The sequence below is a fragment of the Vulpes vulpes genome, chromosome 13, assembly GCF_048418805.1.
Source record: "Vulpes vulpes isolate BD-2025 chromosome 13, VulVul3, whole genome shotgun sequence".
NCBI classification, from domain to species: Eukaryota; Metazoa; Chordata; class Mammalia; order Carnivora; family Canidae; genus Vulpes; species Vulpes vulpes.
This window is the reverse complement of record NC_132792.1, coordinates 159949082-159976270: the sequence shown is the minus strand read 5'-3', so window position 1 is coordinate 159976270 and position 27189 is coordinate 159949082. Positions and strand designations below refer to the sequence as shown.

Below are 27189 nucleotides of genomic sequence, written 5' to 3'. Positions count from 1 at the left end.
AGGCAGTGACATAACCGGGGGCCTGGGGCCGCGGAGCTGGAAGAGCTTCCTCCAAGCAGCCTCACCCTGGGCATCCCAGCCCCCTCCCTCTCCAGAACCCTCAACCCCGCACAGTGCACGTGACAGTGCCCAGGGACCGTGAGGCCAAGGGGACTGTGGGATCCCAGGAGCAAGGCCAGGCGTGCTCCCCAGGGAAGGCCGTCTCAGGCTCTCTGGGTCCCAGCACCCAGGCTGAGAAGCCCTGGGTACGAGTGGCCCCACAGAGGCCCAGACCCAAAGCCTGGTCTGGGTTCCTCCTCCAGATGGAAGCTCTTGTTCCCACTTCGCTGGTCCCTGGCACGGGCTCCCGGCAATGTCCCGTCTCACCCATCTGTGCCCGCCTCCCATCCGGCACCAACACCCTGACTGCTGTGATGGACGAGGTGGCACGCTCCTCCAGGGACCCTGCGGTTCCTCCCCCAGAGCTATTCCTGGCCTAGGCATCTCCCTGCCCCCCAGTCCCCCTGCCTGACCTGACCCCACAGCTGGGAATCATCATTTGGCTGGGGGTGGGGCAGCCCCGGACTATATAAGCCTGGACCTAGGTGTCCCGGGCACCCTGGAGGCCCAGACCCTCCTTGCTGACCCCTGCCCACTGCAGCCTGCCCGCCCCCAGCCAGCCCGGCAATGACGGAAGAAGCCACCTCGGAGGCTCCCACCTGTGGTCCGGAGGAGACCGGCTCTGAGCCTGCCCAGGCACCCCCCGCAGAGCCCTCCAGAGACGGGGCAGCATCAGAGTTGACCAGGAGTCTCACGCCTCCAGAGCCTGCCTCTCAGGCACCTGCCCCCACAGCCCCTGCAGCCCCCGCAGCCACTAAAGCTGCACCTCCCAGTGAAGGTGACAAGAGGTGGGGCAGGTGGAGGAGGGGGGCAGGCATGGCAGGGAGAGTGGGGTGGGCGGACCTCCTCGGCTCCCCGTGCTTCTCTCTCAGATGTGCCCAGTGCCCCGCTGCTGCTGGCCGTGGAGGATGTGAGTGACAGCTCGGTGACCGTGAGCTGGGAGCCTCCGGAGAGGCTGGGGAGGCTGGGGCTCCAGGGCTACGTGCTGGAGCTCTGCCGAGAGGGAGGTGAGCTCTGGGCTAAGCCCTGCGGACACCGGGGAGGTGGGCCTGGGGCATGGCTGGGCCAGCCTGGGGGCAGATACAGAGGAAGGAAGTGCACGTGGGCCCCTCCAGCCACTCACCTGCCACCTGTTGCTCGTCCCATGTGCCGCTGAGGTAGGGGGTATCCAAATGACCTCGGGAGATCCCCCACCCCGTCCTCCAGCTCCGGGGAGCCTCTGGGTGAGTAACAGAGAGAGAAGGGTTGGGGCCAGAGGGTGCTGCTCTCATGAGAAGTGGAGACGCTGGGTCGCAGAGGAGCCTGCTTGGGGAGGGCAGGCAGGAGGTGGAGGCCAGGGAAGCCGGGAGTTGAGGGGAGACAGTGGGGAGAATCAGGGGACCAGGGCCACGGCCCACATCCTGTTCACCCCCGTGGTGGCCAAGGTCAGCCTGGCTTCTGCCCTTGCCCACCCTGCGGTAGACTTGGCACATGTGTCCTGCCCTCTCCAGGCCGTAGCCACACCTCCCCCGGCCACCTTCCCTGGGTTTTAACACCAGGTGTCTTTGGTGCCATCTGACAAGAAGTCAGGGAAGGAGAGCAAGAGAGAAATAAGGCCCAGGATGGGAGGAGGGTCAGCTTCCCCAGGTCACCAGGGAGAAGGAAAACCCCGGTGAGTAGGACGCCTGTGGTCACGAAGCCGGGGCCTTCCGTGCCGTCCCTTTCCCCAGCCTCGGAGTGGGTGCCCGTGAACGCCCGGCCCGTGATGGTGACCCAGCAGACCGTGCGGAACCTGGCGCTGGGAGACAAGTTCTTCCTGCGTGTGGCTGCAGTGAGCTCTGCGGGGGCCGGCCCACCAGCGGTGCTCGAACAGCCCGTCCACATCCAGCAGATCATCGGTAAAGCCCATCCTTTCCTCTCCTGCCCCCCAGCCCGTCCCAAGCACCTCGATAGGTGGGCCAAAGGGCGGAGGAAAGAGGACAGGCACCTCCCCGTTCCCCCCGGCACGTGCACGAGCCGCACACTCTCCCCACCCTGCCTCCAGAAAGTTCCAGGTTCCTCAGCTGCAAGCCTCAGGAGGTCAAAGAGGCCATCCGCCCAAGGGGCCCAGCCCTGAGCATTGGGAGAGGGGCTCCCTGACCCCCAGAAATGAAAGCTCAAGCTCCCCAGGTCAGCCGCCTCGGCCTCCCAGTGCTAAGAGCTGCTCTGCTCTTCCTCCCAGCTCATCTGAATCCCTCCAGCGGCCATGGGAGCTTCTTTCCTGCCCATTTTCTGCTCGTGTCACATGGCCTGAGTTCTAGGTCCTCCCAAAGGTTTTGGAACAGAGAGAAGTCTTTGCTTGCCTCTTATCCCACCAAGTCCCTAGTGGGAGAAAGACGAGAGCCTGCGGGCCCGCGGAGCCTGCTCCGTCCCCAGAGGGCAGCGGGGCGCTGGGGGGCAGCTGCCGTCCCTTTGCTGCAGTTCTATTTGCAGGGCATTAGCCTCCCGCCTGCCCTCGCTCCCTTCCCAGAGCCGATCGGGTTTCAGTCTGTTAATGGCAGTGAGTCATTTGGTCTGATCCGAGGTCTCTGGGGACAGCCCAAGGCCCAAGGTGAAGAGCGACACAGGCCAGCAGGTGGCCCGAGCCCTCTCTGCCTTCCTTCTTGTTCTTCCACACCCACAGTTTTGAACGAGGCCTCCAAAACGAGGGGGCTTTGGGGCCACGGCGGGGGTCCAGTTCGATTCAAGGAAATACTTCTCAACCTCAAGGCCCAAGAGATGGGGGCCCTGGGGTGAGGGAGGTCAGAGCCACAGGCTGTGGCGGCCTGTGCATCCAAGCCGCGCCCGTCCGGGGGGCCTGGGGACCGCCTTGAGATCACCCACCCCGTTAGCAGCAACGCCAGGACCGGCCTCGCACACAGGGCCAGTGACATGCCCCCAAGCATTAGGGAGTCCTCTCAGGGACCCTCCTGCCCTTCGAGTCTGGGTGAGACAGGACGCCCCCCCCCCCCCCTGCCGGCAGCCACAGCAGGGACACGTCGACTCTAGCCTGAGGGTGCTGGAGGGTCCTGGGCCCACCCCAGGGAGCTCAGACTCGGGGGGGCACAGAGGCTGGGGCCCTGTACCGCACGGCCCAGCGCTCAAGGAGCCAGCCGGACTCAGCACCCACAATTCCATTAAAGTTCCTCCGGCAGGAGAGAAGGGGATTTCCTGGAGAGAAGACGGGGGAGGATGCCACGGGCAACAGGGACCAGCCAGGCCCTCCTCGCGCGCAGGCAGGGTGGGGACCTCGCCCAGAATCCTGGGCTGCTCAGCTGTCCCTCCTTGGCCACCTGCAGCTGCCAAGCATTCCCGGCCCCCGCAGCTGCCCCTGGAGCCTCCACTCCTTAGGCTCCCGGGCCAAGCGCCTGCACAGCTAATCCTCGGAGACACAGTGTTCCTTCTCGCCACCTCCTCCCCTGCAGCCTGTGTGCCACCGACCAACTGCTGCCACCTGTTTGCTGCCGAGGAGCCTCAGCTACCACCACTCCTGTCCCCAGGCCTGGGAAGGGGGTGGAGGGCAGGGGCCGCGCAGCCTCCCGGGAAGGCCCGATGGCTTTGGTGCTTGCACCTGATTAGGTGGTGGTCAGAGAGGGGGCTCCCTGCCGTCCAGGGGACACGGACGGAAGTGATATTTCCAACCGTGAGACTGAAAGGTAGTGGGGGAGGTGACAGAGGAAGAAGAGGGTGCACGTGCTCGGCCTCATCCAGGGGAAGATCCCAACCCTCCCCCGCGGCCTCCCACGCAGAGACGGGCACATGGGTCCCACAGGAGCCTCTCTGGAGGTTCTGGGTTGCTGTGCAATGGAGGGAGCTGGGTTAGGAGGGGGAAGGCTGGCGACAGGTGCAGCGCCCGCTCCCCACTGGGGGCACCAAGGAGCCCGCCAGGCCCCAGCTGAGCCCTGGAATGCCTGGGCTTCGGGGCAAATGCCAGCCTGGCAGGGTCAGGGCACGGAGGGAGTGCCCGGGATGCTTACGGGTTCACACCACGGAGCCCTGCCCTTCCGGAACCTCCCAGCTCTCGGCTTCCTGCCCGCCCTGGGGGATCTGGGCCCCTGGAGCTGAGCTTCCCACAGGCAGGCAGCCCCGCACCAGCCAGGAGCCCCCTGGCCCCCCACCGGGGGCCTTCCCAGGGGTTTCCTGAGCCTGCACAATAGCTTCCAGCCAGCAGCCCCGTGTGTGCTAAGCCTAGGCCCTCCCTCTGATGCAGAGCCCCCCAAAATCCGAGTCCCCCGCCACCTTCGTCAGACCTACATCCGCCAGGTGGGAGAGACCGTCAACCTGCAGATTCCCTTCCAGGTACGTACGGCTCCTGCCCAGGACAACAGCCTGGGTGGAAATCACAGCCCCCACCTGGCGTGTGTCGGAGGAGCCCAGGAAACATCAGGGTCCCCATAAGGTCAGGCCTATGACCCACCCAGATAGCTTCACGGTCCCTCTGTTGTACACCCGCCTCAGCTGTGACTCCTCAGCCTGCGTCCCAGGCTGGCTGGACACCTGGAGAATGAGGCTGAGTGACACCCAGGACTCCAGCCTCCGTTGCCCCTCCGGGAAGGGCTGCCGGGCCAGCTCCCCCGAGCACAACTCCAGAGATCCCCGGAGTTGAGAGGGGCTGGGGGTGCCGGTGCCTCCTGCACCTTCCCTGAGAGCTCCTCCCCACAGGGGAGTCCCAAGCCTCAGGCCTCTTGGACCCACGACGGCCACGCTCTGGACGTCCAGCGGGTGAATGTGCGCACCGGGGACCAGGACTCCATCCTCTTCATCCGCTCAGCCCAGCGCTCCGACTCCGGCTGCTACGAGCTCACTGTGCGTCTGGAAGGCTTGGAGGCCAAGGCAGCCATCGACATCCTGGTGATTGGTATGGGGCCAGGGGAGGCAGGGCGCCCGGCTGGGACCTCGAGATCCCACCTCCTACCAGAGCTGACGCTGATGGGACTGGGCCAGGGAGTGTGACAGGAGCCCAATCTTGGGGGTGGAGATTTTGCGGCAAGCCCCGGCATCCCCTTCATCCCTCCTCACGCTCTGGTCCTGCAGAGAAACCTGGACCCCCCAGCAGCATCCGGCTACTGGACGTCTGGGGCTGCAACGCTGCCCTTGAGTGGACACCGCCCCAGGACACAGGCAACACAGAGCTCCTGGGGTACACGGTGCAGAAGGCAGACAGGAAGACAGGGGTGAGGCTGCCGGGGCCGACAGGTGGGGAAGCGACCAAGGTGGCCCCCAAGGCCCAACCCTCCAAGAGTCCAGGGGCCGAGTTCTCCTCTAACCACTGCTAGCCTGACTCCTCGCATGGTGTTTTTTTAGCAAGACCCCTTCCCTCTCTGGGCCTCGTGGCTTCCTAGGGCTGCGGGGGGGGGGGGGGGCTCTCTGAGGCCCTTCAAGGTCTAGAGCAGCTTCTGGGAGGGTAGTGTACCTATGAATCACCTGGTCTGGTGACCTTAATTCAGTAGGCCTGGGCCCGGAGCTGAATCCTGGCTTGCAAGAGGTTCCCAGGTGATTCTGAGTCTGCAGGTCCTCTTGGAGCAGTAGGAATTTAGAATTCTCTGAGGACCCCCGGGGAGGTCATCGGAGTCATCCAGGAACCCCCTCTCCCAACGCTGGATGGCTCAGCCCCCTAGGGGTAGGGCCTGGAAGGAACCCCTCTGAGGAAGGGGCCACAGGGTGAGCCAGATGGGGAGCGCAGGAGTCAGAGGAGAGGGTGACGGGCCCGGGGTCCCCGCAGCAATGGTTCACGGTGCTGGAGCGCTACCACCCGACCACCTGCACCATCTCTGACCTCATCGTGGGAAACGCCTACTCCTTTCGGGTCTTCTCAGAGAACCAGTGCGGGCTCAGTGCCACGGCCGCAACCACCAAGGAGCTAGCCCGCATCCAGAAGGCAGGTAGGTCCGGGTGTGGGACCAACACCAAGCCGGGCCTGCCCCAGGCCCCAGCTCGGCCTTTGCAGAACATCAGCAACCCTCACGGTGGGCCTCTCATGGGTGCTGCTCGCCAGAGCGTTCGCTGTGCCCCCTGCACGCCCACCGCACAGTTACGCACACGCTCACGCATTCACACGAGGGACTGTAAAGAAATAGGATGTGGTCGATCAATCTTAACAAATGCATCACAACAAGCCCATGCAAAGGAGATGCGCCCCGTGGGAGGCTGTACGCTTGTTCTGAAGCTGCTGGTGGCCGCCAGCCTCACAGCGGTCACTGGGGCTCGTGTGCAGGGTCCCGGGGGAGCTCCTCCGGGGCCTAGTGTGCGTGGGTGGGTGGAGCCCGGTGAGTCGGCTACAACACAAGCCTCCTGACCCCAATAGAACGACACCCAGATGGACAGGAGAGATACGGGTATTTACTGTCTCCACACGGCCCCGTGACTTGCTTGCGTCAAATACGAAAGGCCAAGACCTTGCTCCCCGTCACCCTGCCATCTCCAGGCCCCCCTGCCGCACGGAGTCTGTGTGGGCTCCGGAAGGCACACTCTTTTTAACACCAGCCTGTGCTGCACAGAATTAGGAAGAAATTCTGGTTTAAAAAAGGAAAGTCAGCCAGGTTTCCAAAGACAACAGAGACGAAATGTGGTCTCTCTGGGTTGCAAGTTCCCAGCCTTGGCCAAGAGCATCTCATCTGGCCCGTTTCCCTGCTCATTGCCTCCCGTCCCCTCCCCGACCACCTAGGCACGGTCACGGCTTTCCTCTGCCTCTCTGAGACCGTCTGTCTCTAAGTTCTCACACGGTGGCCATGCCGGGCTCCCCGAAGGCCCTGGGGGCCCGGGGTCCTGCCTGCGGCTCCTTCATCCCACGGCAGCAATGCAATGGTTTGTCTCCTGCCCCTGTGATGCCAAGATCCTCTTCCAGGCCGTCGGCTCTCTGCCCGGAGACATGGGCATCATGTGATTTCCTATCATTCGGCCCCAAACTCACCAAGTGATGTTGGGCAACTCGCTCAGCCATGAAGGGCCTTAATTTCCCATCTGTCCGGTAGCAATAACAGAGTCGCCCTTGCAGAGGGATGCCATGTAGGTTAAGTGAGACGACCCAACTGTACGCTAGAGTGATTATTTTCAGAAAATGGATGAAGTCAGCTCTAAGAGGTCTATTTGCCTCCTTTGTCTCCTGAACCCAGATATTGTTGCCAAACCTAAAGGGTTTGTGGAGCGAGACTTCTCTGAAGCCCCGTCGTTTACCCAGCCCCTGGCTGACCACACCTCCACCCCTGGCTACAGCACGCAGCTCTTCTGCAGTGTCCGAGCATCGCCCAAGGTGGGGGCAGGCCCCGCTGTGCCGGGGGGATGGGGGGCGGTGGGCTTGCAGACTCTCCCCAGGAAGCTTCTTCCAAGCCCAACCCAGCCCATCACCTCCTCGGCCCTCCTCTGCCTGCGCCGCCCCCAGCCCAAGATCATCTGGATGAAAAACAACATGGACATCCAGGGTGACCCCAAATACCGCGCCCTCTCGGAGCAAGGCGTCTGCACTCTGGAGATCCGCAAGCCCAGCCCCTTTGATTCGGGTGTCTACACCTGCAAGGCCGTCAATGTGCTAGGGGAGGCGTCCGTGGACTGCCGGCTAGAGGTCAAAGGTAAAGGTAAGAAGAAAGTCCTTCCCCAGGGATGGTCCCTTAATAGAGGCCACCTCCTCTCCTGCTGGGCGTGACGAACCTGGGTGCCGGCAATCTAGGCAAGACAATGGGACAGCAAAGACAGGGAGGGCCAGCTGGCGGAAGGATTTCCCAAGCGGGAGGACGGCCCCACGTGGGCAAAGGAGGTAGCTGAGGAGGCTGCCGCTCGGGCTGCTTGGAGCCCCTCTCCTCCCACGACCCCCAGCTTGGGCTTGGGTCCCCCACTCTGACTGTGGCATCTCTTCCAGCATCAGCCACACACTGAGGAGCGACAGGAGGCTGCGATGAGGCCGGTAAATGGTTGGACCCTCTGCCTCGGGGGGTGCAGAGCCCGGAGCAGGGGTGGGGGTACAGGGGAAGGTGGTAGTCGCCCGTGGAGACAAACCTGCAGTCCCGGGCTGCGTGCGCATAGGACAGGCGTCCAGGCCTGGCTCTGAGTGCCCCCGGCCAGGGCGTTCCCTTGGGCCTGTTCTCTTGTCAGCAAAGTGGGAACAAGGACCTGATTCCCCCCCGCCCCAGGTGGTTGGGAGGCTCTGGACCAGTTGGGAGGCCTCCCGGAGCCGCAGTGGCCAAGCTAAGTGCTGGGCAGTGTGTGCATAGGACGGGCGGCCTGGGATGGACGGGGGGCTGCGTCCCTCTGCCCCGGCTCACGTCTTCAACAGGGCGGTGGGGCCCAGGGCTGCCCAGCACCAGGCTCATGCAGCATGTTCTCTGGCAGGTGCTGCAGACCTGGGGAGCCGGGGCCTCCAGGCTCAGGATCAAGCTCCGCCAACGATGCCCCAGAGCCCCGTTTCCATGGTGACGGCTGATGGCTTTGCTCCTGGCACCTGCCTAGCCTCCTCCCCCCCCCCCCCCACTTCCCCGAGGCTGGAGCCCAGGAGCCAGGGTAGGCCTGGCAGGGCCAAGGCCAGGCTCCCTGAGCGTGAGGGGCCCGGAAGGTACAAAGACTGGGGCGCCCTGCAGAGTCGCGCTCTGGGTGAGAGCCACTCAAATAAAAGTGTGTGGTGTTACCGTGCGGGGCCTCCGTGACAGTGAGCACCCCGGCGATGGGAGGCGCCGTGTCACCGTGAGCGGGGTGGATGCATCAGCTGAGGGGGTCTCCACACATGACACCCGGAGGAACATGCCGGTGGGAGGGACTCCGGATGCCACGGGGCTTCTCCAGACGTGAGATTTTTTAGGATCGTGCCTTCATGTTCAGGGTGTGCTCGGCCGAGAGCATAACTATAGGAACAGACACGCTGCTCTGGAACCCTCCTTGTTCCAACACGTCCCTGCTTCCCCCTGCCCCGACCCCCGCATTGCTCCCCTCAGCCGGCGGCAGTGCAGGTGGGGAGCCAAGGGTGAGCGCTCCGTCAAGACCCACAGTCTTTTATTAGAAGGTGGCCCCCCTGGGAGCCAGCCTACCTCTGAGAAAGGGAAGGGCCTGGAATCCAGGCCTGGAGCTGCTGTTCACACTCCGAACCCCGCCACCACCCCCTGGACAAGGGCCCCAGGCCCTGAGCTTGGCAGAGGGCGGACCCTTCCCTGGATGCGCTAAAGCCCATCTAGACCGTGCAGAGCCCCAAAGGCCCTGGAAACCGCTAAGTGCCAGGGGTCCTGAGGGTATCTAAATGCCGGCAAGACCTTCCTGCCTCAGCCTCAGGCGGTGCAGCCTGTCCCAAGTCACCGGGAGCGCCCACGGGCAGCGCTCGCCAGGCCAGAGGCTGCGCCCCCCTGTCCCGGCCCAGAAGCAGCAGCCGGTGTCACTTAGGAGAGTGCAGGCGTCGTCTAGGGCTAGTGGGGCGGTAGCCCAGGTGGCCCCTCACAGCCCCGCTGCTCCCGCTCCTGGGGGGCTCGGCCGAGCCGGCGCGGGGCTGCCACCTGGTGGCTGTGTGCAGCCGGCCCTTCGGCAGGGGCCAGGGGCTGGTGGAGGATCAAGTAAAGGTTGGGAATGATTTCTGGACCCGCTCTTCCCGCCCCTCCCAAGTGCAAACCCGGTTGCCCGGGGCAAGAGGGGCAGGCCCCTGGCACCCAGCGTGGCTGGGAGCTCAGGGTCCCAGGAGGCAGGGGCTGAGGCCCCCTGATTCCTGCCCAGGGGCTCTCCCACCTTCTACAGAACAGGAGAGGAAGCAAGACCTTGATGTCCAGCTTCTCTCCGTCCCCTGCATCTCGGAGGGGACCTCCCCCGTCCTCAGGCTCCCTTCCAGGGCTTCAGCAGCAGCACCAGCGACAAGCGGGCTCCCCGACCTCCACAGGAGCCCAAGCTTGCCTTCCGGGCCCACGGGACCCCCGCAGCCCCAGTGTCCCCAGGTCCGTCCGTCCTGAAGCACCGGGCTGCCCGTGGGCTGGTCACACAGCTGGGGAGGCTCGAGCCACTTTCTCCGTCTCCTCAGGGCACCCGGTTCCTTCCCCGTGGGTCGTCCTCCCAAACCTCCTCTAGGACCCAAGGTGCAGGTGCCCACACCCCGCAGCCCAGCCGGGAGGGCTCAGGAGTGGGTCAGTGGGGGGGTGGGCCCGGGGCGGAGACGCCCCCGACGTGGGCAGGCGGGAGAAGGTGGCGTCTAGTCGTGGGGCGCCTCCTCTGGGGGGTCCTCGTCGACGGGGGGCGTGGGCTGGCAGCGGAAGTGGTCATTCCAGATCTTAAGGAAGGTGACCCGGAACTTCTGGATGCGGAAGGCGTAGACGATGGGGTTCATGGCCGAGTTGCCGTGCGTGAGGAAGATGGCGATGTACATGAGGATGCTGGGCTTCCGGCAGGAGGGGCAGAAGAGGGTGATGCAGTTGAGGATGTGCAAGGGCAGCCAGCTGAGGGCGAAGAGGAAGAGGATGAGGGCCAGCGACTTGGCGATCTTCAGCTCCTTCCCGTAGTACTTCTGCGGGTCGCCAGAGGAGGCCGACACCTTCTTGCCGAGCTGCCTCCGGATCAGATAGAAGACCTCCAGGTAGATGAGGACCATGAGCAGCAGCGGGGGCAGCACCCACACGAAGAAGTTGAAGTAGACCATGTACTCCATGCTGATGACCTTCTCGAACTCGCACTTGATCACGGGCTCGCCGCCGCTGCCGTTGGCCGCCCAGGCCCGCTGCGCCTCCCCCAGCCTGTTCCAGCCGAACAGCGGGGTCAGGCCCACCACGAAGGACAGGATCCAGCAGCCGGCGATGGCCACCACAGCCCTCCGCGGAGTCACCACCGTCTTGTACCTGGGGGGAGGGCACAGCGTGAGTCCCCACCCCAGGCTCCGCCGGCCCGGGCTCTCCAGGCGGGGCCGTCCCGCCGGGGCCGAGAGCCGGACGCGGGGCTCGGGCAGAGGTCGAGGACAGGAGCTGAGATCTGGGCCAGGCGGGCGGGCACCTGCTCGGCGGGAACATCGGACGGACTAAAACTCAAGACAGAACCATCACAGAAGGTAGCCCAGGATGGCCCCGAGGAGCTCCCAGACCAGCGCAGTAAACCCCCGGCGCTCGCCCTGACACGCGAGGTCATGTCACGCTGCGGCGGCAGCTCCTGGGACGAGGGGAAGCTCCGGCGACGGCGCCCACGACAGCACTTGGCTGTGCTTCCTCGTCTACACTGGCAAAGCCAGCCAGTGAGGACTGCATGCTCTCGGAGGCCACCTGGCCCTGAACGCCTCCCCCCTGCGCTCTGCCCCAGGCCCCGCGAGCGCCCCCACTCCCTTCCAATCACCGCCCAGTGCTCATCTCCAGGGGGGCTGGAGCTCCCCAAGCTAACAGGGTTACCTCGGGAAGGAGAACCGACGTTCACGCAGCATCTGCTACAAGCAGGGCCCTTGCATGGACGTGTGCACAGGTGAGTCCACTCAGCCAAACCCAACACGGGCGCCCTCCGTGCGGGGCGCTGAGGGACGGGGGGCCCGGCCCTCTGCGCTCACATTTTGGACGAAGAGAGAGACAACACGGACATAAACACTCAAGACGGCTACGGCTGTCATTGTCCCTCGAGGGAATGAACAGGTCAGTCCAGGGGATCCCCCTGCCCAGGCCTCCTCGGGTCATGACACTCAGAAAATGGAACCGCGTGGCTGATACAGAAGACAGACAAGGCTGCCCGCGGGCGGCGACTGTGCCCCCCCAGGGCGGAGGGCGCCAACGTCCTGGGGGCTCCCCACTTCCCTTTACAGCAGCAGGCAGCTTGTCCTCCGCCCAGAGGCCGCCCTGGACCGGGGGTCGGGGCCTGGGGCCGCCCGCTCTGCGCCCAGGAGGCACCGCTGGCCCAGTCGTTATTTTCCAGGGCGGCTCCTGAGATGGACGGGGAGCCCTCCTGAGCGTGTGAAGAGCCCCCGAGACCCAGGAGGCCTCGCTCCGACTCCTGCACCTGCAGAATCTGTGGCTTTCCTCTCCACAGGGATGAGATACTTAAGGCCCTTCTCACCTGGACCCTTTCCCCCTGGGAAGGCTTTGCAGGTATGGGCAGGGGAACGGCTTGGGGGATGGGAGAAAGCAGCCCCCTCGCCCCATCTAGGGAGCAAGAACTAGGAGGGACCTTCGGAACCTCTTTTCCAATGTCCTCATCATTCCAGGGGGGACAAGGAGGAACCTAGATGACTCCAGCACCTCAGTGTGGCGCCTCCTCGCCCATTCTGCGATCATAGGGTCCTTGTGTCCCCAAAGCACCAGTTCCCTTGTACCTCCTTAAGTTTTCTTACACACAATCTTTATTATCTTGTAACTGAAGCCCTTCCTGCCTCTTGGATCCCCAGTGGGATGGAGAGCCTGGTGCATCCCTGGGGAGCCAGAGATTTGAAGGTGCAACTACTACATCAATCAACTCTTGCTCTGTAAAATGAGGCAGTGAATCCCGCTTCAGAAAGTAGGACCAGGGCAACCCTGGTGGCTCAGCAGTTTAGAGCCGCCTTCGGCTCAGGGTGTGACCCTGGGGTCCCAGGATCGAGTCCCACGTCGGGCTCCCTGCATGGAGCCTACTTCTCCCTCTGCTTGTGTCTCTGCCTCTCTCTCTGTGTCTCTCATGAATAAATAAATAAAATCTTAAAAAAAAAAAAAAAAGAAAGTAGGACCAGATGAGACAACCTAAGTGAAAGAGTCTGTAAACACCCCACCCATGCGCCTGTGCCTGAGCTCCTCCCCTCCAAGCCCCTAGTAACACTCACACTTGGAACACCTGCGGTATCTCTAGATGCTCAGCAAACACGGTAACGTCTCTGCAAATATCTGGCTCGGGACTTGTTACTGATCTCAAAGTGCTCCCCACACATTCTGTGGTGAAAGACGCTCTGGGCTCTGGGCGCATCTATGGGGCAAGAGCAAAGGAGCAGAGATGATTCTGCGGAGAGAGAAGGCTGAGGGACGCTGTCAGGAGGCTGCGGTCCGGAGGCGGGCTTCCCGGGTGAGCCTCAGCAGCACCTAATAGGGCTGCAGCTGCAGGAGGAAGGATGCAAGCCAGGCACCTGCCTGCACCCCCCCATTGCAGGCCGGGCACCTACCTGCACCCCCCATGGCAGGCCAGGCACCTGCCTGCACCCCCATCACGGCTCATCGCACGTTTGATTTGTATCACGTCTGCCGTTGACACAGCCCTTTGTACTCGTGCCTCAGGTCGTTGCTGGGACCACCCTGTGACACAGCACACAACGGGATTACCGTTTCACAGATTAGGAACCCCAGGCCCAGAAATGGCCAATAATTTACCTGGGTCTCCTGACTCCAAGGACAGCTCTCCTCCCGGGCATCAGGCTCATTGAGGTCACTTAGATATGGGATGATGCACAGATTGGGAACGTCCCTTTCCTAAGAGCTTTAAAATGGGAACATCTGGACCCTGTTCACAGAGGGTATGCCCAGAGATAGGGGGGTGGACAAGGGGACCTCGTGCTGCCGCCAGCCTGAGGCCTGGGGGCGGGGGAAGCAGTGATGACCCACTGAGAGAAGTGGGTCCCGACGGTGACCCAGGTGCGAGAGAGGGGAGAGGCAGCTTCTCACTAGGGAGGTACCCCCTCCCCTCCTCCTCCCCCTTCCTGATGGCCTTGGAGCCCCAGGGTTAAAGCTTTCCTGGGGCTCCTCCAGGGCCAGGTCCCAGCAGACCTGCAGCTGAGGGTATCAGTTCTCATCTGTTTTTCTTGCTATTTTCTCTTTGGTGGGAAAGGGCTGGACTCAGGACCTTGGCTGAGGTGGGGCAGGCTCCCACAGGAAGGGCAGTGGAGAGGGCCCAGGGCCGAGGAGAAGCTCACCTCTCCCCACACGTGGGAAAGCGAGGCAGAGGCTGCAGGTCCTGGGTGCACATGGGGGAGAGCATGTTGAACGCATCTCCAGTGCTTGGGCTGCCCCTCCCGACTTGGGGTCTGGGGCCTCACCACCCCAGGACTGTGTTGGGAACTAGAGATGGCTGTGCCCGGGAGCGTGCAGGCTCAGGGAGACAAAGGCAGGCGAGCAAAAGAACAGAGACACTGAAGCCCCAATGGGGCCTTGTCCTCAGGCAAGCAGGGCAGGCAGGGCCTTAAGGACGTCATCGAAGGAACCAGCCCCATCACCTCCCGTATCTTCCTCACGGTGCTTACAATCCCACCACTGGTGAGACGCTCCTTTGGGTTAAGAATTGGCCCCTCTGTGTGTGTGTGTGTGCATTTTAAAAGATTTTATTTATTTATTCATGAGACACACAGAGAGGCAGAGACATAGGCAGAGGGAGAAGCAGGCTTCCTGCGGGGAGCCTGACGCGGGACTCGATCCTGGGACCCTGGGGTCATGCCCTGAGCCAGAGGCAGACGCTCCACTGTGGAGACACTGGGCGTCCCTCTGTGTGTTATTTTTAAAAGCCAAGACAGTACTACAGAGTATGAGTTAGTTTATTAGCCAGCACCACACTGATGATGGTGACAACATGAAGACTGTCCCTGGAGCAGTGGGAGCGACAGCGAGAGCTTGGAGAAAGGAGTGGAAGGGCGTTCGGGTCGCTGAGCACTGGCCTGGCTGAGTGGGGAAGTATCTCCCATCACAGATGCTGCTAGAGTAAGAGTGTTCAGAGGTGGATACGGTAGGGGGGGGTCTACAAATCCCCCACCCAACAGGACACCCAACAGGCAGAGGACACCGTTGCCACACCCTTGCACCCTGGCAGGGCTGCCACACAGAAGAGGGAGGTTCTGAAGGCAAAGGTAGAGGGGACGTTGAAAAATAACAGCTAACGGGGGCATCTGGGAGGCTCAGTTGGTTGAGTGCCTGACTCTTGGTTTCAGCTCAAGTCATGATCTCAGGGTTGTGAGATCAATCCCTGCATCAGGCTCTGCACTCAGCAGGAAGTCTGCTTGGGATTCTCTCCCTGCGTCCCCTCCCCTTACTCACGTGCTCTCTCTCTCTCTCTCATATAAATAAACAAATCTTCAAACAAAAAAGAAAAATAACAGCTAATTGATCACTAATCATGACAACAATGCTAATAAGAGCTAATATTTATTAATACTTTCCCTGGGCCCAGCACTGACTATAGAGAGCCCCATGGGTTGGGTATTATTATGATCATTATTTTCATTTTTTAATTACAGTAACTGAGACTCAGATTATGAGACCTGCCCGGGTCCCTTCGCCAGAAACAGGCAGAGAAAAGAATTTCTAAGCTTCAGATCTTTCCAAGTCCAAAGCCCGAGCTGGACCTAGCTCTGGCCCTGCTGTAGGATGGGTGTAGGGGGTTTGGAGGGTGGAGCCTCAGGCTGGAAGGGAGCCATGGCGAACTCCAGGCAAGCTCCCAGATCCAGCAGTTCTGAGGACGCCACTAGACCGGCCTGGGAGCCTCCGTCCACCCCCCAGTCTGACCTCTTCGTGCCCCAGACGGGTCTGTTCCTGAGCTGCCTAGCTGATTAGTGGTGGGTGTTGGGGCAACTTAGCAAACAAGGTACTTCCCTTTGATTCATTAAGCAGATATTCACCGAACACCTTTAGGTGCCGGGTACCAAGTGGTAAACGTCGGGCTCAAAAATAGGAAGAGGGCAGGCTCTCATGAAAGGAACTTTCTAGAGGCAGGGGAACAGGAAATAGATGTATGAACAAATAAACAGATCATTTCAGAGAGTGGGATCAATGGGACACCCCGAGAGAGTGAGTAGCTGGTGGGCAGGGGGGCCTCCCCGGGGAGGACACGCTGAGCTGGGCCCTAAATGATCACCAAGAGCCACTCAGGCCAAGATGGGGCTGGCGGGTGTGGGGAGGGGGAGAGCCTTCCAGGCAGAGGGGACAGCCCGTGAGGGAGCTGTGGCCAGAGGGCAAGGACGGAGAAGCTGGTGAGGCCGGCAAGGTAGGGCAGTCGGTCACGGCCGGCGTCAGGGACAGCCACCCGGGGCTGGGAGGGCCACAGTCGAGGTTCTGGGGCGCATCCTAACTGCAGGGAAGCCACTGTGAGCAAAGGAGCAAGAGTCTCCAATTTTTGTTCTTAGAAGCCAACTCAGATGACCCTGTGGAGAATGTGTTAGAGCAGGGAAGGTTAGGGAGCCTCGGCACGTGGGGGGCACGTCGGGCGACGTGGATGGCTTTGAGGCGCGCTTGGGGATGAAGCCAACAGGACCTGCTGCTGACTCTGGCTGTCCAGGTGACCCAGAGAATCAGGATGATGCCTGGGTTTCGATTCGGGCCACCGCGAAGAAGGAGATGCCATTTCCTGAGTCTCCCCAGCCCGTGTCCCCCTCCCCAACCCAGGGGCCCCTCCCCTTACTCTGAACCCCACTCCCCTTGCCCGTGAGGTCCACACCACAATGCTGGACCCTCACTTGTGTCCACCTGGGGGCCTTTGCACTTCCTGCTCATCTCCCCTCACTCAGATCTCAGATCCGATGTCACCTCCTCTGAGAAGCTTCCCCGACCACCCCGCGAAAACAGCCCCTATCGCTCTGGACCTCTTGCCAGGCTTAATTTTCCTGATAGAGCGTCTCGCTTCCTGTCTCTCTCATTCTCTCTCCATATATATGTGCATTTATCTTCTATTTCTCTCCAGCAGAATGTAAGGTCCATTTAGGACAAGCCCGTACTTCACAGGTTCACCACGGCAGCCCCAGGCCCTGGAGCCAGGCTCCATCACTATTTGCTGAGCACATGAGTACATACATGTAAAAATAGGAAGGTGAACCCGTACACCCACTTATTCAATCACTTATGGTTTATTCAGCGATAAATAAAACTGACTCAGAGATAAATAAAAATGTGATTTACGATCGACTGAGAACCTACCATGTGAGTACATCTCGGGGAACCAGAAATAAAGATGAAATGTAGCTGCTCAGAGAGGTCAGAGGAGAAAGGTACCGCCGTGGCGGAAGCGATTACGGTGTCCTGAATGCGGGAAATCGTTCCCCGTCGCGCTGGGAGCTGTGGGGAGTGCACTGCTGACCTGGGTAACTACTGGCACCCTGCTTAGGTCCTGCGACACGAGACCACTCCGACGATGGCCGCTTACGAGACGTACGATCAAGTGGCACCAGGTCGCCAGCCTGCTCCCAACATGTCCACGGCAGCACAGGCCTTGGCGCGGCCCCTGCACACTGTGACCCCACGGAGGCTCCCCGGCCAGAACTGGCTTCCCCGGAGTCTTCGGCCTGCAGCCCAGAGAAGCTGTGTCTGCATCTCAGTTAAGTCCTGGGGGGAACCATGAGTGCATGTGGGCTCCCTGTTGGTCCCACGCCTCATGAGCAGGCCCATTTCACAGACACGATCACCTCCAGTTGGAGGCCCTGGCTGTGCGTGGAGAGTGGCCTCTCCCTGCCCACGGCCTCAGAGAGGGGCTCTTCCTGGACACGCCTGGGGGACTGACTTAGGCTGACTCTGGGAACATGAACAGAAAGCTTCCTACGAGCAGGAAAGGCTCAGCACGTCAGCAGGTGATGAACAGACCCTGGGACACAGGCAGGACAGAAGCACTGGACAGAGGAAAGAGGAGGGGAGGGCTTAGGGCCTCAGAGAACCCTCTTGGGTGGACAGGGCACTGCCAGGCCGAGGAAGGCAGCTGCCCCGTCACTGCATGAACAAGACTGGAGCGTGCTGGTCCTGAAGCTGGCTCTCCTCAGCCTCCCCCGCCCCCCGCCCTGCTCCTAGCAGCCGGGCTGAGTCCTGCAGGCTGCGCCTCCTGGGCTCCCGTGTCAGTGGGGCCAGAGGGCGGAGAGGAAAGCCAGGCTACTTCCAGCCCTTTCCCTGTGCCTCAGGCAGCGGCCACATCCACTTGCTGGCTTCATCTCCAGCGGGCAGGGCCCTGGGCTCCAGCCCCGCACTCCAGGACCGCCTCTCCCCATCGCCCAGGCCCAGGGCTACCCTCCGGGCCCCCTCGCTATCGCATCAGCCCCTCAGATCCTTCATCGCCTGCATGACCAGTTCCCCTGCCGTAAGCACCTCAGTGATTTCCGAGTTCGGGTCAGACCCCAACGGCCGGGGAGCTGAACAGTGAGTGCAGAGAACCCCCGGCCGGGGCCTGAGAAAACCGACCAGATTCATAACAAACCCGTGTTGACCCAGAAGGAGAGTGAGGCCGCGTGGTTGGTGTGGAAAAGGCTGAACGCGGCTGTCGGAGACGGAGATGAGGTGTCCTGTGAACCGCTGCGACCGGCTGGGCCCTCAGGCCTCGCCGGCCCCGGGGCCTGGTCTCGGGCCCTGCAGTTTGCAGAGTCCGAATCCCCACCCTCTGTCTCCCCTTCCTGCCTCCCTTTGTATCAAGGATCTTGGCCCCTTGCAGCTGGAAACTTGGATCCGGAGACCAGGGAAGTAAGGCTTTCAGGCTATTAAACTACTTCCTGCAGAGAAATTCTTCCTCCCAAAGGAGAACAGGAAACCAGATACAATCAGAGGCACTGGGCGTGCTCCTGGGGCCAAACATTTAACAGTAACGTTGCCCAGGGGAGTCTGGCTCAGGGGCATGGGGAGGGGCCGGGATGTCTGCATCCTAATCATCCTGCCTTGCATCTCGCTGGTCTCGGTTCACCTCGGACCCTGTGGCATCAGCCACCACCTCCAGGGCCAGGGTCACTATCCCTGACACCGGGGTCCCCGAAGGCTGCAGGGAGGAGGCGCAGATGCTCTGAGCTCCTTGAAAGAAAAGAGCCGATAAATTGATTAGGTTATCAGCGTAAATGGGCCTGGGAAACTGCTCCTGGTCACTTGCTGGAGACAAATAACTTCACGGCCTGGTGGGGAGACCACGGAGTGCCCGCATGTGACTGTCCCACAACCTCCCCTCCCCTCCCTGCTGCCCATCCAGAGCCTCCTCCCCCGTCCGGCAGTGAGCAGAAAAAAGCAGAGCTCCTGTCCCAAGGGAACCTTCTGTCCGACAGGTGGGCACAGCGCTTGCCCCAAGGGAGCACCGGGCGTGACGAGATGCGGGAAGCCCAGACGCACAGGCTGCAGGGGGACCTGGCAGGGCCAGTCTGCCACGGGCCTGCATGCCTTGTGGCCAAGCTCTCTTCTCTCTGTTGTGTCCTATCCTCACAAAGAGGGACCTGGATTTGCTCAGGGTGCCCAAGGGGCTAAGCGGGCGGGGTTCTCAGACGTCGGGGAGGCACGTTTTCCAACGATCTGCCTGCCGTCCCCCATCCTTCCCCCAGCATGTCCCCGCACGGCCACCCAGGGGCTGCCCCTGAAACGATGCCCTGGGTGGTTCCAAGATGCAGCCCGTCCCCCTCAATCTGAAGCAACCCTCCGACTCCCAGGGAGCAGGTGTTCCTGGAGGACGAGGGTGTCTGGCTGGATCCCTAAACTGGGGAGACTGGGCCCAGACCTCAATGTCCTTGCCACTTCCTGCCCTGAGACTTGATCCCCTTCTGCTCTCAGGTAAGGCCAAGGCAGCAAAAGCTCCGAGGCCAAAGGGCCCCACCTGCTTGGGCGACTTCCTGACTCATCCGGTGGGTGGGACGGAAAAACCCATCCTGTCTGCGTAGGGATTTAATGACCTGTGAGTGGCTGGCGCAGCGAGGCCTCACCGTGATGACCATGGTCGTAAAGGGGCCAAATTCCTTTTCCATTGAGGTGGAAAGAGCTGCCTCTGGGGAAGGGAGCTGATCGGGTCGTTCCCACAGGCCCCTGTGGCCTCTGCAGACAGTGGCCACATACAAGAGGCGGCCAAGGAGCCTGCGGTCTCGCTGGCACATCGGCAGGGCCAGGGCGGGAGGGTCCTGAGAATATCTGCGCCTCCCTGGGCCCAAGAGCACAGAGGGGCCCATGCTGCCCGTCAAGGGGTGCCTGCCTGCATGGCAGCAACATCAGGACCCCAGAGACGAAGGGCCGTCCCTTGGAGTACGGCCTCCAAAGCGGCGTGGGTCGGGAGACCTGGGTTCCCATCTGGGCTCCGCTGGGAGTGAGCTGGTCTGGGTGAGGCCCTTCCCCTTGGGGGGCATTGTGTCCTCATGGAGGTGATGTGGGGCTACACCGGATGACTCCCCAGCCCTGTGGGTCGCGTTCCCCTCTTCTGGAATGTATCTGGTCATCCTATAGGGAGAACTGAGCCTGGCGCTAACGGGAAGGAGGCGGCACCCCCAGGACCACCCAGGGGCTGTGGCTGTGAAGCGCCCACGGTTCCCCCGAAGGAGTCCCTCCCCTAAGGGTTCACTCTCTAGGGGAAGACCAGGGCATCGAGGAGCGGAGGTGTGCCACGGGGTCACCGGAGCTCCAGCCCGGCTCTACAGTTAAGAGCTGGTGGCCCTGAGCGAGACACCACCCCCGGGGCCCACTCCGTCCTCGCGCAGCACAGCGGCTGGAGGCGCGCCCGGCAGGCTACCCTGGCCCTGGAGCTGGTGCTCGGTGGCACCGACCACACCGGCGCGGCCTTCCCGCCTCAACGGTCCCAAAGGGGAACGGAACAGGCTGCAGGCCCACGGATAAAACAGTTACTTGTCTGACTTTGGAAGACCCGTCACACGGCTCTAGTTTCTGTTTTGCAGCCAGCTCTCCCACCTACCTCGACCTGGGTGCCAACTAGCGCGTGTTCCCGGGCCAAGGGGGGTGGGAGTGCGCTCAGCCCACACGGGGGCCCCGGGGAAGGCGCCTCCCGGCTGGAGGCAGGGGACACCGAGCCAAGCCCCTTCCCCTGCCCTCAGGGATGCTCAGCATCTGCCCGAAAGCCTGTTTCCGTCAAGGGACCAGGATGTGGCCCCTGTGGGGAGAGCCCACGCCAGTGGGGAGCAGCCCGAGGGCCCCAGGAGGCAGTGCCCTTTCCAGCGCTCCCCTGGTGAGGACGGGGGAGGACCTGATGCTCGCCAGGGGAGGCGGCCCTTCCCACGGGGCTCGGGTTCTTTCCCCATTTCTGCTGCCTGGGCCTTTGGGGCTTCCTAAAGTTACACCCTCTCCCTAGAAGATGTGACAGACGGCAGGATACGGAGGACAGACGGGACACGGAGGGTCACCCGCCATGGAAATCTCTCCAAAGGCCCCACCCCGCCCTCAGGCCTCCATTCTGGCCACTCCTGCTTTGCTGTCTGAGGCCGCCTGGGTCCCCTGGGCTGCCTTACACCCGAGGTGGTGCTGCTCTCGGGACCTGGAAGGGGCTGCATGCTGCCCGGCCCTGGCCTCTGTCCACGGGGACCCACAGCAAGGACAGCAGCGCCCCCGGGGATGCTCCCCGTGTCCCCTCTGCTGCTGGTGTGTGTCACTGCGCCCACGCGTTCACCCAGCCGCATGCGGCCGAGTCCCAGGCCGGGCCCCAGTCCTGCCCAGTCAACCCAGGTGGCAGTGCACAGAGCCCTGAGCGTGGCTGCTGGGCCCTGGCATTGGCCCTGGTCGCCCCCTCCCTCTGCCCCAGCCCGGGAATGAGTTGGGGGGCAGTGGGGGGGGCCTGATCTGGTGGAAGCCTCCCTGGGCGGGGAGGGGAGGCGGGGAGGGCCCAGATTCCCCCTCTCATGGGGCGGGAGGCAGGATGGACCTCCGGGGTCACCGCTGGAGGCCGATGCCCTCCTCCGCCCCACGCGGGACACTACGTGGAACTTTTCGTTTTGCTCTAGACCATGGAACCCCGAGAACAGGAACCAGCTGTGCCCCCAGCAGCTGCCACAGAACCTGGCGCACAGCCAGCACCCAGTAATATTCGGGGAAAGAAAATGGATGCATGTGAAATGCTCAGAACCAGGGTGAGGCATCTGCCTTCAGCTCAGGGCATGGTCTCGGGGCCCTGGGGTGAGCCCCACACGGGACGCCCGGCTGGGCGAGGACTGAGCTGCTCCCGCCCCCCCCCCCACTTACATGCGCATTCTCTCTCCCTCTGTCATAAATAAAATATTAAAAAGGAAAACCAGAGAAGGCAGAAAAAGAGGGGCAGGAGGAGGGAATAAGGAATAACCCAGGGAACAGAGAGCCGTCGCAAGCACAGTAGCCGGCAAGCGGATGACATTTTTAATCACTTCAAAGTGGATAAAGTCGGGGGCAGGTCAGGGGCCAGCCTGAGCTCCCCACCCTCCCCACAACCTCCCCGCACCCTCCCTCCTGGCGGGCACACGCAGACCAGGTGCCTCGGACAGCAGGACAGCATCCACGGGACCGCAGGTCCGCTTCATCCCCGCGCCCTCGACCCCCGCGCCTGCATCCCTACGCGGCTGCACCTAAGCCACTTAATGAGGTAGTTCTAGCCAGAGTCCGGCCACACTTCCTCCTGCTGCGAGACCGGCGCCCCCTCCCCTCCACCCCTTCCTCCTCCCCTCCCCCTCTTCCTCCCCCTCCCCCTCCTCCTCCTCCTCCTCCTCCTCCTCCTCCCTGCCCCGGTGGAGGACTGAACAGCCTGTTCTCTCTTCTGCTGGGAGCTGGCGGGCACCATCGTGTACACCGGGAGGCCAAGGCCCCCGAGCCGCTGGCAGCGCCCCAGTGCCGGGCGGGCGAGGCAGCTTCTGAGGGCTGATCGATCCGCTCATTTTCAGTCATCCCACTTGTGCAAAGCCCTGTAAATCACTCACGTCTGCCCGACCCTGGAGGGGAACCGCACATTATGAGGCGTGTGGGGGAGGAGGAAGCTTATTAAATCAAAGCCCTTTTTTTTTTTCTCCATCTACCATTCACGAAAACTTCAAAGTGCCGAGCTCAGAGCTGGAAAATGAAAATGCAGGGAGCTGGCGGTAATGGGCCTTGGGGACGCAGCCAGGCAAGAAGCCCGCGGGACACGCACTGCAGCCCGGGCGTGAGGGAGGCGGTTCCCTGACACCCGCGCCGACCATCTGGGCCACTCGGAAGGCCGCCTTCACATCTGAGCCTCGCAGAGGCCCGAGCACCCACACCTGTCCCTCCTCTGGCCCCCACGCGGCTCCTCACACCTCGGGCGGGTTGCACCATCGGCCAGAAGCTCGGGCAGCACAGCACGAGCAGGCCCTCGACAGGCATGCGGGGCCGTAGGGGGCCTGGCTTCCATCGGACTCTGACGTGCTGTGTCAGCAACCTGCACGGCCCTGCAGCGTCTGGATTTCCGCGTCTCTAAAATGGAGCTGAGGTCTGCGCAGCCCAGGCCCCAGGGTGTCCCTTGGCACCACCTGGCACGGAGTTTGGCACACCCTCTGGTTCCCTTTCTCCTCAGTCATCCCAGGAGACGAGTGATTTGCCCAAGGTCACAGAGCTGCTGGCCGGAACTTGACTGGCAACGCGGGCCGGCGGCCTCCGAGGGCCGTGTTGCGTGTCTCCCACACTGATGTTCCCAGGACGCCTGAGAACAGGACCACGGGCTTCCAGTCCTCGTGTCCCGTAGTGTCGGAGCTGCTCAGACTAGAGAGTGCGTGTGAGCTGGGGCCAGCAGCGCTCGGCACAACATCTGGCACAAAGGTCGCCCTCTTCGCCCTTGTTTGGGAAGGAGGCTGACGGAGGAGCCCAGAAAAAGGCGAGGAGGCATTGTCTCGGATCCTACAGGAAACAGGAACACGAGTCCCCGCCAGTCCATCCATGGCAAATCCACTTGCGGGACCTGTTTCTCTTAATGGACGGCTAGCTCCGCCATGCAGAGAGAAAAGGCCAGGAGCCAGCCCTGGAGAAGGAGGGGGGAGAGGCTCTGCATCTGGGCAACAGGGTAAGGACACAGCCCAGCACAGGCACAAAGCGCTCAGGCCAGCGGCCCACTCGCTGCAAACATCCGCTCGCCAGGCAAACAAAGGGCAGAGTGTTGCCATTTTGCAGACTGGAAAACTGAGGCCCAGGAAGGCTCAGCAAGTGCCCTAAACCACAGCCTGGCCGGTGAGCGTCAGAGCCGGCACTGAACCCGGGCTCCTCCGACTCCGGCCGGTGCTGTTTGCAGGATGCACTCCTGCGGGTTGGCAGAGAAGGTCCTTTGAGCCCCTCGGTGCCCAGCCCAGGATCCAGCCCAGGCCTGCTGGGCGGCCTCTCTAGCCCATCTCCGCCACTCTCACCTCCGTGGACCTCATGGGATCATTTCTGCTACCGTGAAGCTGCCAACACCTCCGGATTTAGCTTCCCTGGGCTTGTGCGTGGAGCAGCCTAGCAAATGAGCACAACCTGGATCCTGAGAGGAAGCAGGCAGGGCCCCGAGGAAACCAGGCGGCAGGCCAGGCCCCGGCCCCCCGCAGCCTCTGCCCCAGGAATCCCAGCCGTCCTAGCTCTGCCTGCATGGATGTATCTCACAGTCTGCAGGATCTTGCTCTGTGTCCCTCTGGGCCTAGAAGCTCCCTGAGGACGGGCTCTGTGTGCGCAGCTTGGAAGCCCAGGGTTGCGGCGCGGGGGCAGTGGCATCTGCTTTGCTACCTGGCAGGCACCTCGCTCCAGTCCGAGTGTGGCTACTTACGAGCCGGGTGACAGTTTCCCGGTGACTTACCCCCTGGTCCCCTGTTGTCCTATGTGTGAAATGACACTGAGCTCAGCCTCACGGAAAACCACATAAGCTGCTGAGGGAGACACCAGCGTGCAGGCGCCGCGTCCTCCGCCCCCCACACCGGCCCACGGCCTCCTGGGGCCCCCGGGGAGCCTGAGCAGGTGGGGGGGGGGCAGGCACTGGTGCCAGAACAGAACACAGCTCACCTGGGGCCGCGCCCTCCCAGCCCGCCTCGGCCACTTCCCCAGGCCCGGCTCTGAGGCCTCCTGGGGAGGACAACGCATCCTCGACCACAGCAGAGACAAAGACACACGCACACCCCACACCCCGTTATCCACCCGCCTTCCTCCCTCCCAGCAGCCGGCAGGAGAGGGGCCAGACGAGCCCGTGACCGAGCAGGGAGCTGGTGTGCTTACACGCTCATCCTCAGTACGACGATGGACATACGCGACCGAGGTCGGACCAGGGGCACCAGCGTGCCAGCCGGGCTGCCCATGTGCTCGGGGCTCTACGCCCCCAGACCCGCGCACACCCCTCGGGGCGGGTAGGGGACAGGAGTGCTCCCCAGCAAGGAGGACGCGGTCCCGCGGGCAAGGCAGATGGCTGGGCCCTGAGGGGTCCCTCCCGGTGCCCGGCACCCCCGCCCCGTCAGCACTGGCCAGTGGGGACATCGGGGCTCCGCAGCCTCCCCGGAGGGAGGAGGCCCCTGCCTCGGTTGTCCTCACAGGAGCTTCGCCTGAACGGTTTGTCCTGCAGGTGTGGCCTGCGGAGCTCAGGCTGGGCCACGACCTCACCAGCAGAGTGAGGCCCGGGGAGGCCCCACCTCGCTAAGTGACCCCCGCAGGGCCTGGAGACCCCAGGCCCCCCGCTCCCCCTGCCCACCTGCCCACCGGTGGCTGCCGGTTCCTTCCCCGCGGCTCCTTCCCTGTGCGGCCCTGACAGTGCTGGCAGGTGGTGGCACCACAACACGCCCCGGGGCCAAGCGGCTTCCTACCTGACAGTCAGCCCCGAAGGCAGCTGGCAGCTGGCTCCTCTGCCGGGCGGGCGCAGCAGGGTCCCCCGAGAGCGGGTGCGGAGCTGCGGCCCCGGGGTGGAGGGGCTCAGCTCCCTCGGACGCCGGCCCCCCCCCACCGGAACAGGAGCGTGGGACTTGGAGGGAGCCAGGCCGGGGTCCAGACACCGGAATCTCCCGGGGAGGCCCGTCACCCCTCTGCACCCCAGCCCCTGCCGCTGACCTCCCGGGAATGTTTTCACGAAATAACCCTCACACTTCAGTGCCTGCCGTGCCTCTGGGGTGAGTGCGACAGATCCCACTGACTCCTGACCGGGCTCAGCAGTTTAGCGCCGCCTTCAGCCCAGGGTGTGACTCCAGAGTCCTGGGATCGAGTCCCACATCGGGCTCCCTGCGTGGAGCCTGCTTCTCCCTCTGTCTGTGTCTCTGCCTCTCTCTCTCTGTGTCTTGCATGAATAAATAAATAAAATCTTTTTTTAAAAAAAGTCTGAGGTAGAGGAGCTTTTTTTGCAGACAGATCTTCCCCCTCGTGCCCCCAAGAGAACCACTGCCCGGTGAGTTCCCACTCCAGCCGGCAGGTGTGCATCAAAGCTCCTGGTTCTGCCGGGACAGGAAAAGGAGGGCCCGAAGCAGCTCTCGCCATGCTGTGGTCAGGGCCGCCCCGGCGGTGGGGACGGGAGGATCGGAAACCAGTGACCTCCGAGGTCAGGCTGCACGGTGACCGCCGTGAGGCCTGGCCACTGGCGTCTGTGCCGAGCCTGCCAACTGCCCTGCGGAGCGTTCTCTGCCGCACGAGGCTAAAGGAGCTGGCCTCTTTGTGGAAGGACAGACAGGGCTTCTGGGAGCGGCCCAGGCTCCGGAGGCCCAGGTGGGGCTCCCCCTGCAGCCTGCCCATCAGGGCGGGGTCCATCAGGGCGGGGCCACAGCTGGCACCTGCTAACCTCGTGCCCGTGCCCGGCCATCCTCTCTGCCGCCTCGGCTGAACCTGTGTGGCTCAGTGCCCCACAGTGGCTTGGGGGAGGGGGGCGGGGGGGCTGTTGTGGGGTGGGGGACAGCTGCTCTGGAGGGGTGATGGGATCCAGGCGGCTCCGGAGGCCCACGGAGAGTCCCGGGGCAGAGCCGCCCGAGGGACCCTGAGGATGCACAGATGCGGGGGCCCAGCTGTCCCAGAAGCCACTGTGTCTTGTTCTGGATGGAGCCTGGCAGGAAGGAAGAAACCCTCTGCTGCTCCTTCTGGAAGGGTTAGGGGGCCCAAGCCGCCTGTCCTTCCTGCTGTGCTTCCAGCCCAAGAGACCTAATGACGGCCTCCCAAGGAGTGAGGCGAGAAGACAGTCGGCGGCGGAGCCAGAGGCACCGGGAGGCTCCCTGGACACTTGAGCGTCCCCTTCCTGGGCTACGGGGGGCGGGAAGGGGCCCACCTGCCGACCTCACGAAGGCACGGAGGAGGGGAGCCAGCAAGAGACAGAAACCCGGAGGGCTCGCTGTCGCACCAGCTCCACTCCGGCCTCTGAGCCTTGCTCTAGTTTCTCCCTTCCCCACCACCAGCTACCCAGTGGCGCCAACCAACCTGACCCCTTCCCCCACTCTGCCCCCCCAGCCTCTATTGGGGGGGTCTAACCCTAACTCCCTCCAGGTCCCTCCATCTCCACCGCCTCCCGGGCCCCCGGCCGCCCCCAGCCCCGCAGACAGCCGTGACCTCCGACAGTCTCCTGCGCCCCCCCCCCGGGCAGGGCGACCTTCTACATCAATGTGCTGAGTACAGGGAGTTCTTC

At 62.9% G+C, this 27189-nt stretch overlaps 2 protein-coding genes across 3 annotated transcripts in view; one reads left to right on the top strand and one right to left on the bottom strand.

Moving 5' to 3' along the window:
* Positions 1-461: 461 nt before the first annotated feature.
* On the top strand, positions 462-8715 carry MYBPH (myosin binding protein H). The gene is made up of 11 exons (XM_072733515.1): positions 462-877; positions 972-1106; positions 1809-1976; positions 4307-4395; positions 4759-4954; positions 5131-5270; positions 5819-5978; positions 7209-7345; positions 7475-7667; positions 7949-7993; positions 8419-8715. Exons 1-10 carry the CDS (start codon positions 667-669, stop codon positions 7963-7965), a joined length of 1446 nt encoding a protein of 481 aa, XP_072589616.1. The 5' UTR covers positions 462-666; the 3' UTR covers positions 7966-7993; positions 8419-8715.
* Positions 8716-9055: 340 nt separating this feature from the next.
* ADORA1 (adenosine A1 receptor) overlaps positions 9056-27189 on the bottom strand; it is a 29452-nt gene continuing 11318 nt past the window's right edge. For both annotated transcript variants that reach the window (XM_072733517.1, XM_026017968.2), the window contains exon 3: positions 9056-10883. In XM_072733517.1, coding sequence (XP_072589618.1) covers positions 10244-10883 — 640 coding nt within the window. In that variant the 3' untranslated portion in view covers positions 9056-10243. The remainder of the gene's footprint in view (positions 10884-27189) is intronic.